Source organism: Eucalyptus grandis, chromosome 2 (assembly GCF_016545825.1).
Source record: "Eucalyptus grandis isolate ANBG69807.140 chromosome 2, ASM1654582v1, whole genome shotgun sequence".
Classification (NCBI taxonomy): Eukaryota; Viridiplantae; Streptophyta; class Magnoliopsida; order Myrtales; family Myrtaceae; genus Eucalyptus; species Eucalyptus grandis.
In genome coordinates, this window is record NC_052613.1 from 26,004,223 (window position 1) to 26,020,096 (window position 15,874).

Consider the following 15,874-nt stretch of genomic DNA (forward strand, 5'->3'; position numbering starts at 1 on the left):
GAACCCTCTTCAATTCATTTCTCTAATCTCCTCCATTTTTTCCTCACACTAGATTTTACCACAATGTTGTCATTTTATAGAATATTCTCATTCATAGTAACACATTTGGTCCTTCTTCTTCTTTTTTTCAAATTTTGTTTATCCCAAAATCGATGGCTAAAATATTTATAATCATATCTAATGAAAAAAAAAAAAAAAATTACGGAGTCTACATTAAGCTTGTTTCTATTTCCAAAATCTATGTGTACACATGAAACACAATTGAAAAAAAAAAACTTCAAGATACAAGAGATTCAACAACTTCTGGTCTATTCTTTTTTTGGTAGCTTAAAATCAAGTGGAATTAAAAGTGCTTTGTTAATTAGATATGCTACTATGTTAAATACTTCTTCCTAGAACGTCTAATACTATATGCATCCTCATACTTCTTGTATGGTCATTAAAAGTTCTATTCATCCTTTTAGAAACTTCATTTTGTTGTGGTCTGTTAGGAACTATTCTTGTCATTCTCATTTCATATTTTGCACAAAACTCCTTGATTTCATTGCTATCTTACTCGCACCATTGTCAAATCTTAGACATTTATTCCTCAAATAGGTCTTATTCTCCTGTTCAACTTTCTATCTTTCAAAAGTAATAAACACATTGGATTTATCTTTTCAAAAGATAAACCCATACCTTCCTAGTGGAGTTGTCAATGAACATTACATAGTAGAATAAACCTCTAAGGGATTGCACAAGGCTTGTCTTAGACATCTGTATGCACCAATTCTAACTTTTCTTTATTTGGTTTCCTTCCAATCTTGGAAAAACTTACACATTTTGCTTACCAATAACTCAATCTTCGCATAGACCAATCTCCATGGACTAAAGATTAAATAGTTTTGCCTTAGTGCTAACACCTTCATCCTCTTTTTGCTCATGTGTCTAAGGGAACCACAATTTGGAATTCTAAGTCAACAATTGCTGCTATTTCTTTATCATTTTCAATCATGTACAATAATCCCAACTTCCACAAGGCGTCCCTTGACATAATTATATATCTTGTGTTGTTTAATTGACCTATAGATATTAAATTTCTCTTAAGCAAGAAACATACTTGACATAATGCGACTTCCATTGAGACCCATTGATAGTCGCTACGTGAGTGTCGCCCTTTCTCATAATACCTAAAGGTTCATCGTTAGTAAGATAAACCTTTCCAAACTTCCTAACAACAAAATTGTGTATTAATTCTCTACATAAAGTTGAGTAAAACGACACATCGTTATTTAGAATTTAAGACTCAATCATACTATCAAAGGTCAAAATTAAGGCAATCATAGACAAACATCTCTTCAAAGGTCATATTCACAATTATCTCCTTTTGTTTTCGATCTCGATATTGATTTTTCTTCTTTAGGGCTCTACAATCTCATTTTAGGTTCGCAATTCCAGCAAATTATTTCACCATGAGATCTCAATTTGCTTCTCCCTCTAAACTTCAATCTACCATGGTTTGGGTGTTGACCTCTTTCATTGCTTATCAATATACCTTCAGCATTCAAGGTAGTGCCCAAAGATTCACCTGATTCTCTCATGCAAATATCCTCACTAAGGATTAATTCACAAATCTCCTAAAACTTCAACTTCTTTTGAACGAGCCTACTGCACACCTTGGTCACAATTGTATTCCAACTTTGAAGTAGAAAAAATAACAAAATCAAAGCTTTTCACTCGTCATTGAATTTCATTTCCACTAACTCAACTATGTTGTGATCACATTAAATTCTTTCATGTGTCACAAAAGCACCTTAATCTATCTTTAGATTGAACATACGATGCATCAAATATGCATTGTTTGACATAGGTGGCATTTTATACATGTGGGATAAAGCCCTCATCAAATCCATCATTGTCTTCTTTTAGCGAGGTTGAGGAAAAATTCCACGCCAATGTGAGGCAAATCACATACAAGGCTTGATGATCTAATAATTAATAGTCTTTTTGCTCAACAATTTTGGCTTCTCTCCTAACATATGCTAATGCAAGTTCTTCTAATACAACAAGTCTTCGATTTGCATCTTCCAGAAATCAAAGTCTTTATTGTAGAACCAATCAATCTTCACCTTTCCTTTGTCCATCTTCGTCACTCCCACTATTATGGGTAACATGCCTCTAATACCAAGTGTTAGGAATGCAATTAGAGAAGAAGAAATGGAATTGCTACGCAAAATACCCTTTCGGAGTTTGGGAGAAAAAAATCATAGTATTGTACTAGACAATCTTTTCACTATTAGGATTGGTATGGAGTTCCAATTACAATAGTGATTGCTCCATTTTATAGTAGGAGTTTAGGGCATACAAAAATGTGGAAATTACTGTATACCCTTACCAGTAAATTCCTCCATCAGACTCCACAATTCCATCGGCTTAGGAGCGTAGGTTTTAACCAACTAAAATACCCTTTGGAAAGGCGCGAAAAATGCATGTAACGAGCACATGACCAGCCTTATTTTTTTATGGATGATGATGCTCATGGATTCATTGGGACAAAAAAGTTGTCACGGCACTTTGAAACAAAGCTTTTATTTTTATTTTTTTCCTCTGAGTAAATTTTCGAGAAAATTGGTACCACTTCAGGTGGAATGTTGGAATTTTCCGTAAAGTAAATGGAAATGCACAGTAATATGCAACACGCCAGCTTTATAAGTGGATATACATTGGAAAGTCCAAGCCCGAGTTTGCCAACCGTCAACCGGCCCAAACTCCAAATTGAGGAAATGGTTTCTATTGGAATGGATAGGTTGGGAAGCACAATTAAACCCAACTTGGCTTGGCCCGGCATATGAGCAGTAGGCCTAAAGTAATATTGAACTCAACAGCTGAAAAGGCAATGAGAGACAAGGTGAATTACATCTCCGGGACTCTTCGAAACAAAGTCTGTCTCGTATGATACTTTGTCCATTAAGATGGAGCGTTTTGTTTTGATTCTCCGGTCCATCTCTAATTCCATATTAACTTGATAGTATGTTTTTCCTAAGAAATCGTCTTCATTTCTAAACCATACCAGTAATATTGAATCCTTCTTTAAGAGTGTTCCTTTGATACAACAGCCTACATTTTCGATACGATTATAGTGTTCCTCTCAATTGTGTCCAATCCGATCAAAATACATACAATGTAACTGAAATCCCAATGCAATCGCACACACTACACAAATAATACGAAAGCAATCCAAGAATACAAAAATTGCAATAAGGAAACAAATTTCTCAATCAGATAAAAACAGTCTTCAAGTAAACACCAATTTCTTTTGCTATGACATTCTCAATCACTTAGGTGACAAACCAACCAATCTTAAGTTCTCAAAAGCTTCTATTTCAAGCAAACTTTTAGGCCCCCAAAACCCTGGAGGTCCTTTTGTCCCCCCTCCATAAACGACACTGAAATTAAGTTCATAAAGAAGAATCACATTAACAATATACCGGTACATACAGTCTATACCCACGAAAAAAGGTACGGCATAAAGCTGTAATCAGCTCTGAATCTCTGATCCTGTTGCAAGTCCTTCGACAGATCGATTTGATGGAATACTAGGTGGTTGTTGCTTCGTCACAGCAACCAGAATGTCCGCATAACCCACCACCCCGACTAGTATGTCTTCACTCTCAGACTCGGTCACCCACACGTGAGTGGCCCTATGAGACAACATTTGAGCCATTACTGCAGCTAATGAACTCGTGACCTTACATGTCAAGGGTGCACTTCTTCCCCTATACATGCTCCTACTAGCGCCAAAACTCGTGCTTGTTGGGTTGCTGAAGAACCCAATGCTCCTACTGCTGAACTTCCTCAGTCGGTTTGACCCAACTCCATTGGCCATACCATTACTGGGTCCAACTTTTGAGTTGTTGACTTGAATTTCAGGCAGTGACCTTGGAGTCACATTATCTTCAACCCCCATCACAAACTGACCAGCAGAGAGATTGGCTAAAGCCCATGCTGCGGCAACATAGTCACATTTCCACAGTCTCGAGGCTGAAATCTCACCAATTATCTTGTGTTCGCCGTCTGGTGAATTCTCCACGACAGCAAGCGCTCTGGGGTCTTGAGGTCGCTTCCCAGTCACTTCGATGGCCAGTGAAGAGGCATCCACAGAACTGTAGTTAGGATTGACAGCTCCAAGGGATGAGATGGAAGAAAGGGGCAATGGCGCGAGTGCACCTAGGCAACCGATGAGGAATCTAAGGATGTCTTCTCTGGAAAGGCAACAAAACTTGTCACGGATAAAGGTTGTGGAAGATGAGGAAGGCCGGTTGGTATTGACAGCAAGATTGCTGCTGCTGTTGTTCTTAAGCCACTTGCCATTGTACAAAATTGAGAATCTTTTGCTCATGCCTCTCCACACAGTGCTCTTCGGGACAAGAAGACGCTTCACTCCCTGCTTTGTCATCTCCAGTGCATCAATCAGTCTTCCATCCAAAAGAACAAAAGTCAAGAATTCCTCAATGGAACAGGCTATCTCATCACCGATTACTAGTATATATCTAGATTACATATGAAGCAGTAAGCAACTGATCCTTCAAAAAGGTTACTTCATGCTCTCAAGATTGAACCAGATGACTCCTCAAGTATAGTAAAGATTTATCGTGACAAGGGTAATCACTGGGAACATATGCAAGTCCTCATCAATGAACAAAAGTTCTCTTTTCCTCCATCCTTTTCCACACGCGTAACAATAATTAAAACTGCATTATGGTGCTCTCCCATGCAAGTGAAAACTCAGAACTATTAGAAAGGAAGAGATCTCTTATTGAAATTAGATCCACTGAGAACAGTTTTTCCCTCAGGGGTTAGTATCAATAAACCCAATGGAACACTAGGGGTGATTTTATTTTATTTTATTTTATTTATTTATTTATTTTTTTGCGGGGGGAGGGGATTGTGGGGCTTTTTACCATGAAGTTAGCCTGGCCCAAAAAATCTGGGCCAGGTCATCTCAAGCCTGATCAAGAGATCAGATTTAGCCCGTCCCATATATTTCCGGGCTTGTTCACTTCGGAACAGGCTAGGCCTTAAATGGGGAAAATCATGAAGAAGTCAACTGGATGACCTATTCTCCTATCAGGCTATAAAAATTACTGAGACAAGCGCCCACTATATCTACCTTGAGAGCCAAAAAACCAAGTTGCCTCTGGAGCTATTCACTCTTTATCTAGTACAATAACCTCCTAAATTCTTCTTTACAGTTACCCATATTATCTTAGGCTTACCAAAACTCTAACCACTTTTGGACGGTCTACAGTTGCATCTCCACAAACCATCTCCAGTAAACAGTTGTCCCATCTTTCTTTCATGCTCACACCCAAGAGCAAAACCTTCATCTAGTCACATGATATGTTCCCTTTATCCACATATTAACGTAGAACTACCACAAACCATGCTTTCAAAAACATACCCATTCCTCAATAATCCTGTGGATTATTCTCATTAGTTTAAGGCAGCTCAAAATTATAAAAACTTTATACTCAGTTCACACTTATCAATATTACGCCAAATATCACCATCTCACGGTAGGAAGAGCGCACATTTTTATCAGATATAGCTAGTCAAATTAACTAGGAGATGAGACTTTTCTTTTTTTAAGAAGTTCAGACCACAAATCTCAGGAAGTCAAATGCTGGCCAAACGGCTTCAACACATTATGCACTCACTCTAGAGTGTGTTGATCATAAGCTAATGCAACAGAACCAGCTAGATTCTCACACTAATAAAAGGCAACAAGGAGTACACTGAAACGCACAATTTCCCTTAATGCTTGCCACCATCATTAAGGATACAGAAAATTAAAAAAAAAAAAAGATAATAAAAAAGATCAGCCCTGCCAATCCCAAAAAGAATTAACAATGCAAACATAACATGATTAAACCAATGACTACGACTATCCAGGAAAATAATGACGCCAGTGAGCCAAAAGGAGATCTAACCTTGTTCCAGGATCAACCAATCTCAGCAAAGAACTACTGGGGACAACAACCTCAGACACAGGGGTCTTCATGGCTCTCTCCTGATCTTGCAAACACTCACTCCTCGCCAAAAAAGTGACAATGTCAAGAGAATCCAAGATACCCACAAACCTCTGCTGCCTCATCTCACCGCTCTCGACCACACTTCCAGGCAACAATCTCCTCTTCCACACGGGTATCCCTCCTTCCGTCGACTCACCAATCGCCGCTATCGCCAACTCGATTGTGTCCGTCTCGACGAACTCCACCAGCTCAGGCTTCCCCACAGTTAAATCGCCAACCACATGGTATATAAACACCGAGGCCATCGCAACCAATCAATCTAAGACACAGACAAATTCACCTAATTTCCTTAGTCCCCTTTCAAATCACACGAAATTAAATATAAAAAAACACCCACAAATGGCACACGAACACCCAGATGCAATCCCGATCTTTTATCTGCTCCAAAAGAAGCCGAAGAAAGTACAGAATATCCCTAAAGAACTTACGGAGAGTCGCATCACGGAAAGAAAAAACCCACGGGGACCTACCTGAGCGGAATCGAAGCCAAAGGAAATAACGGATCGGCGAGATGTACGGACCACGGGGGCGAAAGATTCGAACTTTATCGGATCAAACCTTCCCGCGTTTTCTGGGTCGCCAAGAAAATCGCGGTGGCGGGGGAAACGAGCGGCTTTTTCTGCAAAGGGGACCCTCCCGGAGAAACGGGATCGACCCAAGAACCTCGTAGGGGAAGGGGAAGTCGGGGGCGCGTGCCGGAAGAACCGGCGGGAGAGCACGAGTTATAAGAGGGAGTGGAGGAGGATGAGGAGGAGGTTGATGCCGGTGATGGGCAGAATCGGATCGATCAGCAGGAGAGACGATTTCGCCATTGGAGGAGGAGGAGGAGGAGGAGCAGGAGGAGGGTAGAGCGAAGGCCCATCACCCGGTCAAACACAACAAGGCTTTTTTCCCTACCCGAGGGGATCGAATCAGCGCCGCTCCCCTAATATTCCTGCATATCCCGACATGGAGGAGAGAGAGGAGAGGGGAAGGTGACAAGGCTGATGGCTGCCAGAGCTCTAGAGAGAGAGAGAGAGAGAGAGATTGTGGAGGAGACTGGAAGATTGAGAGACATCAATCATCAATGCCGGAATGCATCATGTGGGCTCTTTTATTTATTTATTAGGTTTCCTTTTCGCCTTTGGTTTTTGTCGGGAGAAAGAATGGGAATCCCATCTTTCCAGGAATTTAAAGCGCATACACTTTCCCCCCCGCATTTTGAAACTTTGGGAAAAGTTAATTATTTCTTAGAATCATCGAGGGAAAAAATTTATAGTTGATAACACATCTCGATATCTCAACAATTCCATAAAAAATATGATGATCTTTGATCTATGAGACCGTTCTACTCGATAATAGTTTCCATTCAAAATTAGATTTTTAATTTTATTTCTCGAAGCAATTTCGAGCATTTGAATATGTTTGATAATTGTACGAAATTTCTATTCTTGAAATTAAAAAAAAAAAAAAAAAAGAACGGGAGGGTATTTGATATGATTCTCAATTTTTTTATAGTGTAAAATTTTTAAAATTTTAAATAATTTTTGAGATTTTAAATAATCCACTAGATGAGAAAGAAAAAGAAAAGAAAGAAAGAAAATGACTTGATTTTAAAATTGTTCCCAAAAAATAAAAAAGTAACTTTTTCTACTTATTAATTCTATTCTAAATACATTCTCGAAAACGAGTTTATTCATAGGGATAGAAAAATTAATTGATATTATTAAATGGATTTCTATTATTTTTTGTTTTTGTTTTGAGGAATAAAAAAATAAGAATAGCCAATAATTGGCTGATTACCAGACATGTCATAAATATTTTTAAGCAAAATTATTTCATTTGGTTCCTTGGCTTATTGTATATTTCGAGCCTAAATCTTTTGTCCACGGGCCTACAACTCTGGTTTATCCAAAGATTTTCCATGCACGAGGTGGCGCCCCCGATCCTAATTCTTGGAATGAGAATATGACTAATCGGATCATTTTTTTTCCCCTTTTCGACTTGGAGAAAATCCTTTCCAGCTCCGGTCAATCCTCCGATTTGGCGCCTCCGATTTGGCTTAAAATAAATGTTGGAGATGCTTGTGTCTGGAACTCCCAAATTAATGGATTATGCTCCAACCAAAGATAGGGCAAAACATAACTTGTTCCTAGATGTCTTTGTACTTTAAAATATGGTTAATGGATGTCCCCATAATTTTATTTTATTTTCATCTTTTTTTACCAATATTTCGCTTTTGATCCAACTTATTCTATAAATTATAATTTGCACTACTAATAGACATTTAATAACATTATTACCATAAATAAGAGTATGTGACAAGAGAAGAAAGGAATTGCCATCTCTCCAATTACACGGTGAGGGCCGACAATCTTTGACAAGGTCATGGTGAGGGTGGCCAGGCCTCCTAGCGGCAGTGGGAGAGCCACGGGCCCTCACAATGAGCAAGAGCCCTCATGCACTGGTGCCATCGCTTGCCAACAAGGGTCAATCGGATCTCATGAAATTGACCCTAGCTCGGTGGGGGCATGTGGTTGTGCCTTGCGCCACCACCAAGCGCAAGGGTTCTTGCTCCTTGCTCAGATCTAGATGAGGGCAAGCAAGTTCCTGTATGAGGTAACGATGAGAGCTAGCCGCACTCATGGTGCTGGTGGGGTAGGTTAAAAGAATCGTTTTAGTTGCTTTGAAAAAATTAGGAGTCCTCCTTTTATTAATTATTGCTAACGTTGGCCTGTCAGTAAATTGCGCATTGATTGGGTTGGATTTTCATGTGAGCTACAAGGATCAAATTGTTTCCGATCAAATAGGACAAGGACTGATTTGACAAAAGAAATTTAATGTCCAAATGAAGCAATGACTAAGGTGCCGTTAATATGCGTTTATTTTTGTTTTTTATTTATAAACAAGGAAATCATTTATTTATTTTTAAATGCTTCTTTATTAAAAAAATCAACGATTGGTTGAGCTTGATAATTGTCTCAACCTTGGGTGAACCATCCAAAGATTCGACTAATAGATTATTGAGTCTAGACTTAACTCGGTTCTCTCAAGCTCTATCAAATTCTTAACATGCAAATAACTTTCATATTAGAGTCGTCATCAATCAGTTTTTTGATAGATCGATTAAAAACACGACAAAGTATCGGAAGTTATTTTACCCCTACGAACTAAAGATTATAAATTCATGAATTTGATTATACTATATAACTCTAACGCCATTTTCGTACATTTTCTCTTTTATTTTGAAAAATATTTTATTAGGTAACTTTGATTGATTTTAACATTTTCTCTAACTTGTAAGATGATCATGTGAATGCGTAATCATTATTAAATACTCGATAATAAAAGCAATAAATAAATTGCAAGTATGGGCAAGAAACACTTACCTCCATGCAAACGCAAGCATCTACAACAAATATTAATTAGAAACACATATTATGATTTCTAATTATCATAAAATTTCACTTAAATCTCTTTTTGGGTTTTCTTTTATTTAATTAGAAACAATATGTTCTGCGATTCTGTTCAATCATTGACGATGTCTAATTCATAATTCTATCTAAAGCATTATAGATTGAATCAAAAATCATATATAGTTGTGAATTAGGAAATAAATTCTAATGGAAACGTTAGAAAACAATGTTTCAAATTAGGCAACGAAAAATTTGAATAAAATTTTGATAAGATTTTTGCCAAATTTGAATCAACGGACAATGGATAACGTGGCGGGTGGCCAGTGGTGCTCACGGTTGGTGATGCTTGACTAGCGGTGGTATTGTTGGAATATAATACGTGGAAACGACGGGACCTTGCAATTTATATCAATGTGAAATTGCCAGAGAAATAAACGAGAAATAATAAGAACATCAGAAATTTACGTGGTTCGGTTCGAGTATCTATACCTACGTCCACGAGGAGAGCCAGCAGCAAATAATCCACTATAATTGGAGAATCATAGTTTACAATCATTCACACGCTCAAGTGTTTCCTACACCTAAATTTAACCACAAATCCAAAGTATTTATAAATAAACAACTTACTTGAACAAAAACTCACGGCACAAAATTACCGCATGTTCAAGCTCAAAACAAAACGCTCTACGTACGCCAAAATCAAGAACTCCGACATTCGTCTTTGGTCCACATACGTAAATCTTCGCATTCCTTTGGAAAGCTTGGTGTGGCTTGCATGGACGTGCGGCTCCTTTCTGTTATGCTTTCGTAGGGCTTCGGCGGCTTCTTTTACATAGGGGGAAAGAACACCTACAACAAATTTCTGTTTTTATACGTGTGTGCCCAGGTCAAACTTGCCCTGGTCAAAGTTTGACCTGGGCCCACCACGTTTTGTCTCCACATGTGGACTTCATCTTCACGCCAAAGGTGTAGAAGACTTCATCTTCCACGTTTCGGATTCCGTAGGCTTCCACAGCAAAGAGGAAACTTTGCTCCCTTTTTTTTATTTTATTTCCACTTTTGTGCAGTTTCAAGAGTCCAGCGAATTACGTTTTGCAAACGCTCAAACTCGAGACATAATTTAACAATTCTCTACCTTGGTTCAATATTTGAAGCCAAGTTATAGTACTCATCATTCATGCTACTCTCCCAACGCCCTGACGGGCGCTCACTCTCCACAAACGCCAATAGAGCTCAAGCAGAGCTTAAACTTCGCCAAAGGAACAGACTTAGTCATCATGTCTGCCGGATTATTTATTGTAACGATTTTTTTTACAATAACATTACCCTTAACTAAAACATCTCGGATGAAATGATACCTGATGTTGATATGTTTTGTTCGCTCGTTATAAATTGGATTATACGCCAAATATATCGCACTTTGGTTATCACAGTATATATCCACACTTTTTTGTTTTAAACCAAAGTCCGAGAGCAAACTTTGTAACCATATCGCCTCCTTCGCTACAAAGGTTAATGCCATGTACTCTGCCTCAGTCGAAGACAAGGCAATATGATCCTGTAAGGACACTTTCCAACTAACTGTACCACCTGCTAGAGTAAACACATACCTTGCTAAAGACTTGCAATCATCCAAGTCACCGATGTGATCTGAATCCACAAAAACAGTGGTCTCACTACCATTGCTATCCCTCTAGTACACTATACCCACGTATGTTGTCCCCTTTAAATATCTGAGGATCCACTTCACAATTTCCCAATGAGTTTTACCATGACGCTTTATATAGTGACTAACCACGCTCATAGCTTGTGAAATATCGGGTCTAGTGTACACCATAGCATACATAATACTTCCCACGGCACTAGAATAAGGAACATGGGACATAGGCTCCTCCTTCTCCTCAATCTGCGGTGATAATTTATTTGAAAGTTTAAAGTACTTCACTAAAGGTGTACTTACATATTTTGCTAACTACATATTAAAACGTGCCACGATCTTATCAATATATTTCTTTTGAGATAGATGTAAAACTCCTGTAGCCATGTCACGCAAAATCTCCATACCCAATATTTTCTTTGTAGCACCTAAATCTTTCATCTCAAATTTAGCATTTAACTACATCTTCAATACATCAATATCAGACATATTCTTAGCTGCTATCAACATATCATCAATATATAAGAGTTCATAAATCAAAGAACCATTCTCCAATCTCTTAAAATAAACGTAGCTATCCATATGACTTTTGAATAGTCTTGACCAATCATAAAAGCATTAAAATGTTTATACCACTGCCTAGGAGACTGTTTCAGCTCATACAAAGATTTTTTTAACAAGCAAACATGATCTTTCTTACTCGGAATAGCAAATCCCTCTGGTTGTCTCATGTAAATCTGTTCCTCCAACTCACCGTGAAGAAATGCAGTTTTCACATCTAGTTGCTCTAACTCGAGATCCTACGAAGCAACTAAGGCAATTAAAACACGAATTGAAATATGTTTTACCAGGGGAGAGAACACCTCATTATAGTCAATGCCCTCACGTTGTGTATATCCCTTCGCCACAAGTCTCACCTTATACCTCCCTGCCTCGACACCGGTAATACCCTCTTTCCGTTTAAAGACCCATTTACTTCCGATAATGTTTTGGCTATTGGGTACTTTGACCAGCTCCCATGTCTAATTTCGATAGAGTGATTCTATCTCTTCACTCATAGGCCCTAGCTACTGTGATGACTTCGAACTAACCATCGCCTCAAAGTAAAACGAAAGTTCATCCGTCTCCACCTCATCACCTACAGTCAATGCATAAGCAATATCTATATAACCATAACATACCGATGATTTAATTTGCCTTCTCTATTTATCTGCGACTATAGTGTGTTGCGGCTTTGTTGGTTGTTCACTATCACTGACTTTAGGAACTGTGGCTTCATCTGCAATCTCAACTTCTATTTCCTTCGAGGTCTCCGGAGTCTTCACCTGAAGCTTTACTTTACTAATGATACCATGATTTGTCTTCTTTGTTGGTTGTGTCTTAGAACTTCTTTGTTGAAACATTGCAGTCTTCTCAAAGATCACATCTTTACTGATTAGAAAATTGGGTGATCTGGGATTAGTGCACCACAACCGGTAACCTTTCATCCCATGTGCATAACTCAGAAATATGCACTTTTTCGCTCTTAGCTCAAGATTACCATCACTCGCATGAGCATACGCAGGACATCCGAATATACGTAATCCGGAATAATCAACAGGTTTCCCCGACCATACTATCTCAAGAGTCTTCCATTCGATAGCAGATGATTGAGATCTATTAACCAGATAACATGCCATGTTCACTGCCTTGGCCCAAAATTCCTTGTCAAGTCCTGCATGTGAAAGCATGCATCGAGCTTGCCAAGCAAAGTTCTGTTCTTCCGTTGTCACGCCATTCTGTTGTGGTGTCCTAGGTACTGTACGGTGTCTCACAATACCTTCTTTCTTATAGAATTCAATAAAATATTTACCACAGAACTCCATAACATTATCGGTCCTTAGGCAATTGATTTGTTTATCCGATGCTTCTCAATCAATGTCCTAAATTTCTTGAACCGATCAAACACTTCGTATTTATGCTTTAGAAAGTATATGCATACCTTCCTCGAATAATCGTCGATAAATGTCAACATATATCGGGCACCTTATTTCGAAGGAACTGAAGACGGGTCCTAGACATCTGAATGAATATATTCAACTGGTCGTTTGGTTAAATGAATATCTGTAGTAAACTTAACTCGGTGCTACTTCTTAAAGATGCAATGCTCACATAAGTTCAGCTTCCCTATTTTCTAATCCTTCAACAATCTCATTTCACTCAACATTGTCATATCTGCCTCATTCATGTGCCCTAAACGCATATGTCATAACTGAGTCAAGTTAGAGTCTGACTCACCTGATCAAATTGCAACGGTTCCGGTCATGGTCTCTCTTAGTAAATGATAGAGAGTATTTACTTTTTTTTCCTTTTCATCACTGTCGTGGCACCTCGAGAGATCTTCAGTACTCCACCTTCAGTAGTGTACTTACACCTGATGTCATCAAGTGTCCCCAGAGAAATAAGGTTCTTCTTGAGTTCCAGTACATGCCTCACATTTGTCAATGTGTGCACTATCCCATCGTGCATTCGAATCCGAATTGTCCCTATCCCCACAGTCTTACAGACTGCATTATTCCCCAAAAGAACCTTACCACCATCTGCAGCCATTCGTCTCCTGACGAAGTAGTAGTCACACATAAAACAATTTCTGCATTATTATTGCTCCCTTCGGCAATGTTTGCCATACTGCTTGTGGCATTCTGTCTATCAACTTTATTCCTCTGCTTTGGATAATCTCTCCTAATGTGCCCCTCCTCGTGACATTCAAAGCACTTCACGTGTTCCTTGGATTTTCTATGGCATGATTTCAATATGCTTTTATCTCTGCTGTTACTAGGCCCTCAATGTTGTTCTCTATCCCGAATTGTCAGTGCTTGCGCTACTCTTTGCGCCAGACCGTCATCTCGCAACTTTCTCTACCACTTTTTAGAGAATAAGGCGGACTTTACCTCTTCTAAGGTAGTTGTAGTACGTCCCTGCAATAGTAAATTAGTAAAGTACTCCTATGACTCTAATAAAGAGGCTAACAACATCATGCTATGTTCTTCATCATTAAGTATCTTACCGATGTTTTTCAAATCCATCATGAATTTATTAAATTCATCCAAGTGGATTATGATAGACGTATTTTCAATATATCTAAATTGAAACATCTTCTTCAATATGTACAAGTGATTGTTCAAACATTTCTTCACATAGAGTGCGTTTTGCCCATAATGCTACGGCATCCTTCTCCTCATCAATCTCTATTAAGACCTCATCCGACAAATTAAGCAAGATTGTGCTCTTTGCTCTTTCCATTAGTTCTACCCTCTCAAAGGATTTCATTATAATTGGCAACTCATCTTTATCATCCAATGCCTTGGCCAAACTTTGGGTTGTGAATAAAACTCGCATCTTGATACTCCATAACACAAAGTTGTTGCTCCCGTGAAACTTTTCAATTTCAGATTTCCTCTCAGACATAATTGCAATAATAGAATTTCCAGATAATAATCAGACAAGCTAAAAGAATTTCCAGATAATAATCAGACAAGCTAAAGCTCCAAATCACAATCAAGAAATCCAACCCCAAGCTCTGATACCAATTGTTGGAATATGATACGCGGAAATGATAGGATCTTGCAATTTACGTCAATGCGAAATCGCCAGAAAAATAAACAAGAAATAATAAGAACACGAGAAATTTATGTGGTTCGGTCTGAATATCAGTATTTACATCCACAGGGAGAGCCAGCAACAAATAATTCACTATAATCGGAGAATCAAAGTTTATAATCACTCACACGCTCAAGTGTTTCTCACACCTGAATTTAACCCAAAATTCAAAGTGTTTATAAATAAACAACTTACTTGGATATAAACTCACAGTATAAAATTACCGCGCATTCAAACTCAAAACAAAATGCTCTACATACGCCAAAATCAAAAACTCTGGTGTTCGTCTTTGGTCCACATACGTAAATCTCCGCATTCCTTTGGAAAGCTTCTTGTGGCTTGCGTGGACGTGCGGCTCCTTTCTATTATGCTTTTGTAGGGCTTCGGCGGCTTCTTTTACGTACGGGGAAAGAAGACCGGCAACAAATTTCTGTTTTTATACTTGTGTGCCTAGGTCAAAGTTTGACCTGGGCCCACCACGTTTTGCCTCCATGGACTTCATCTTCACGCCAAAGGTGCAGAGGACTTCATCTTCCACATTTTGGATTCCGCAGGCTTCCGTAGCAAAGAGGAAACCTTTTTTTTTTTTTCCTATTTCCTCTTTTGTGTAGCTTCAAGAGTCCAGCGAATCGTGTCTTGCAAATGATCAAACCCGAAACATAATTTAACAGTTATGACGGTAGCGGACACGGCTCACGGAGGGACTTCACCGAACATGGTAATGGTCTGCGACAGGTTGGTCACGGTAGAGTGCAGCCAGGGATGGCTTGTGAACTTGTGCACCTGGAAGCACCAAAGAAAACCTACGAAAGAATCGTCGTCACTGCTGGTAGGAATAATACCAGATCTGGACAGTGGCGTCCGTGAAAGACCACAGCAACGATGAAGACGCGAGTGTACCGGGGGGAAGTTTGGTGGTGTGTCGGTGAAGCGTAGGCTCGGCGGACTGGCTCCAGTGCTCGCCAGAGAGAGATGCGAATTGGCTGGGCACGACGAAGCAAGCTAGACACAGAAAACAAGTCGTAATAACAAACTGATCTAGACGGGCTCAGGCCTGCTAGGATAGCTGCTGGTCATGACGAAAGTCCCACGAGAACTCTGCAGTGATCGCC

The 15,874-nt window shown here is 39.0% G+C and overlaps 1 protein-coding gene across 1 annotated transcript; it reads right to left on the reverse strand.

The window, feature by feature from the left end:
• Window positions 1-3,237: 3,237 nt before the first annotated feature.
• On the reverse strand, window positions 3,238-7,145 carry LOC104426785 (CBS domain-containing protein CBSX6). Its single transcript, XM_010039947.3, has 3 exons — window positions 6,542-7,145; window positions 5,970-6,330; window positions 3,238-4,454 (listed from the first exon to the last, which is right to left on the reverse strand). The coding sequence occupies exons 2-3, from the start codon at window positions 6,314-6,316 to the stop codon at window positions 3,518-3,520; spliced, it is 1,284 nt and encodes a 427-aa protein (XP_010038249.2). The 5' UTR covers window positions 6,317-6,330; window positions 6,542-7,145; the 3' UTR covers window positions 3,238-3,517.
• Window positions 7,146-15,874: the final 8,729 nt, after the last annotated feature.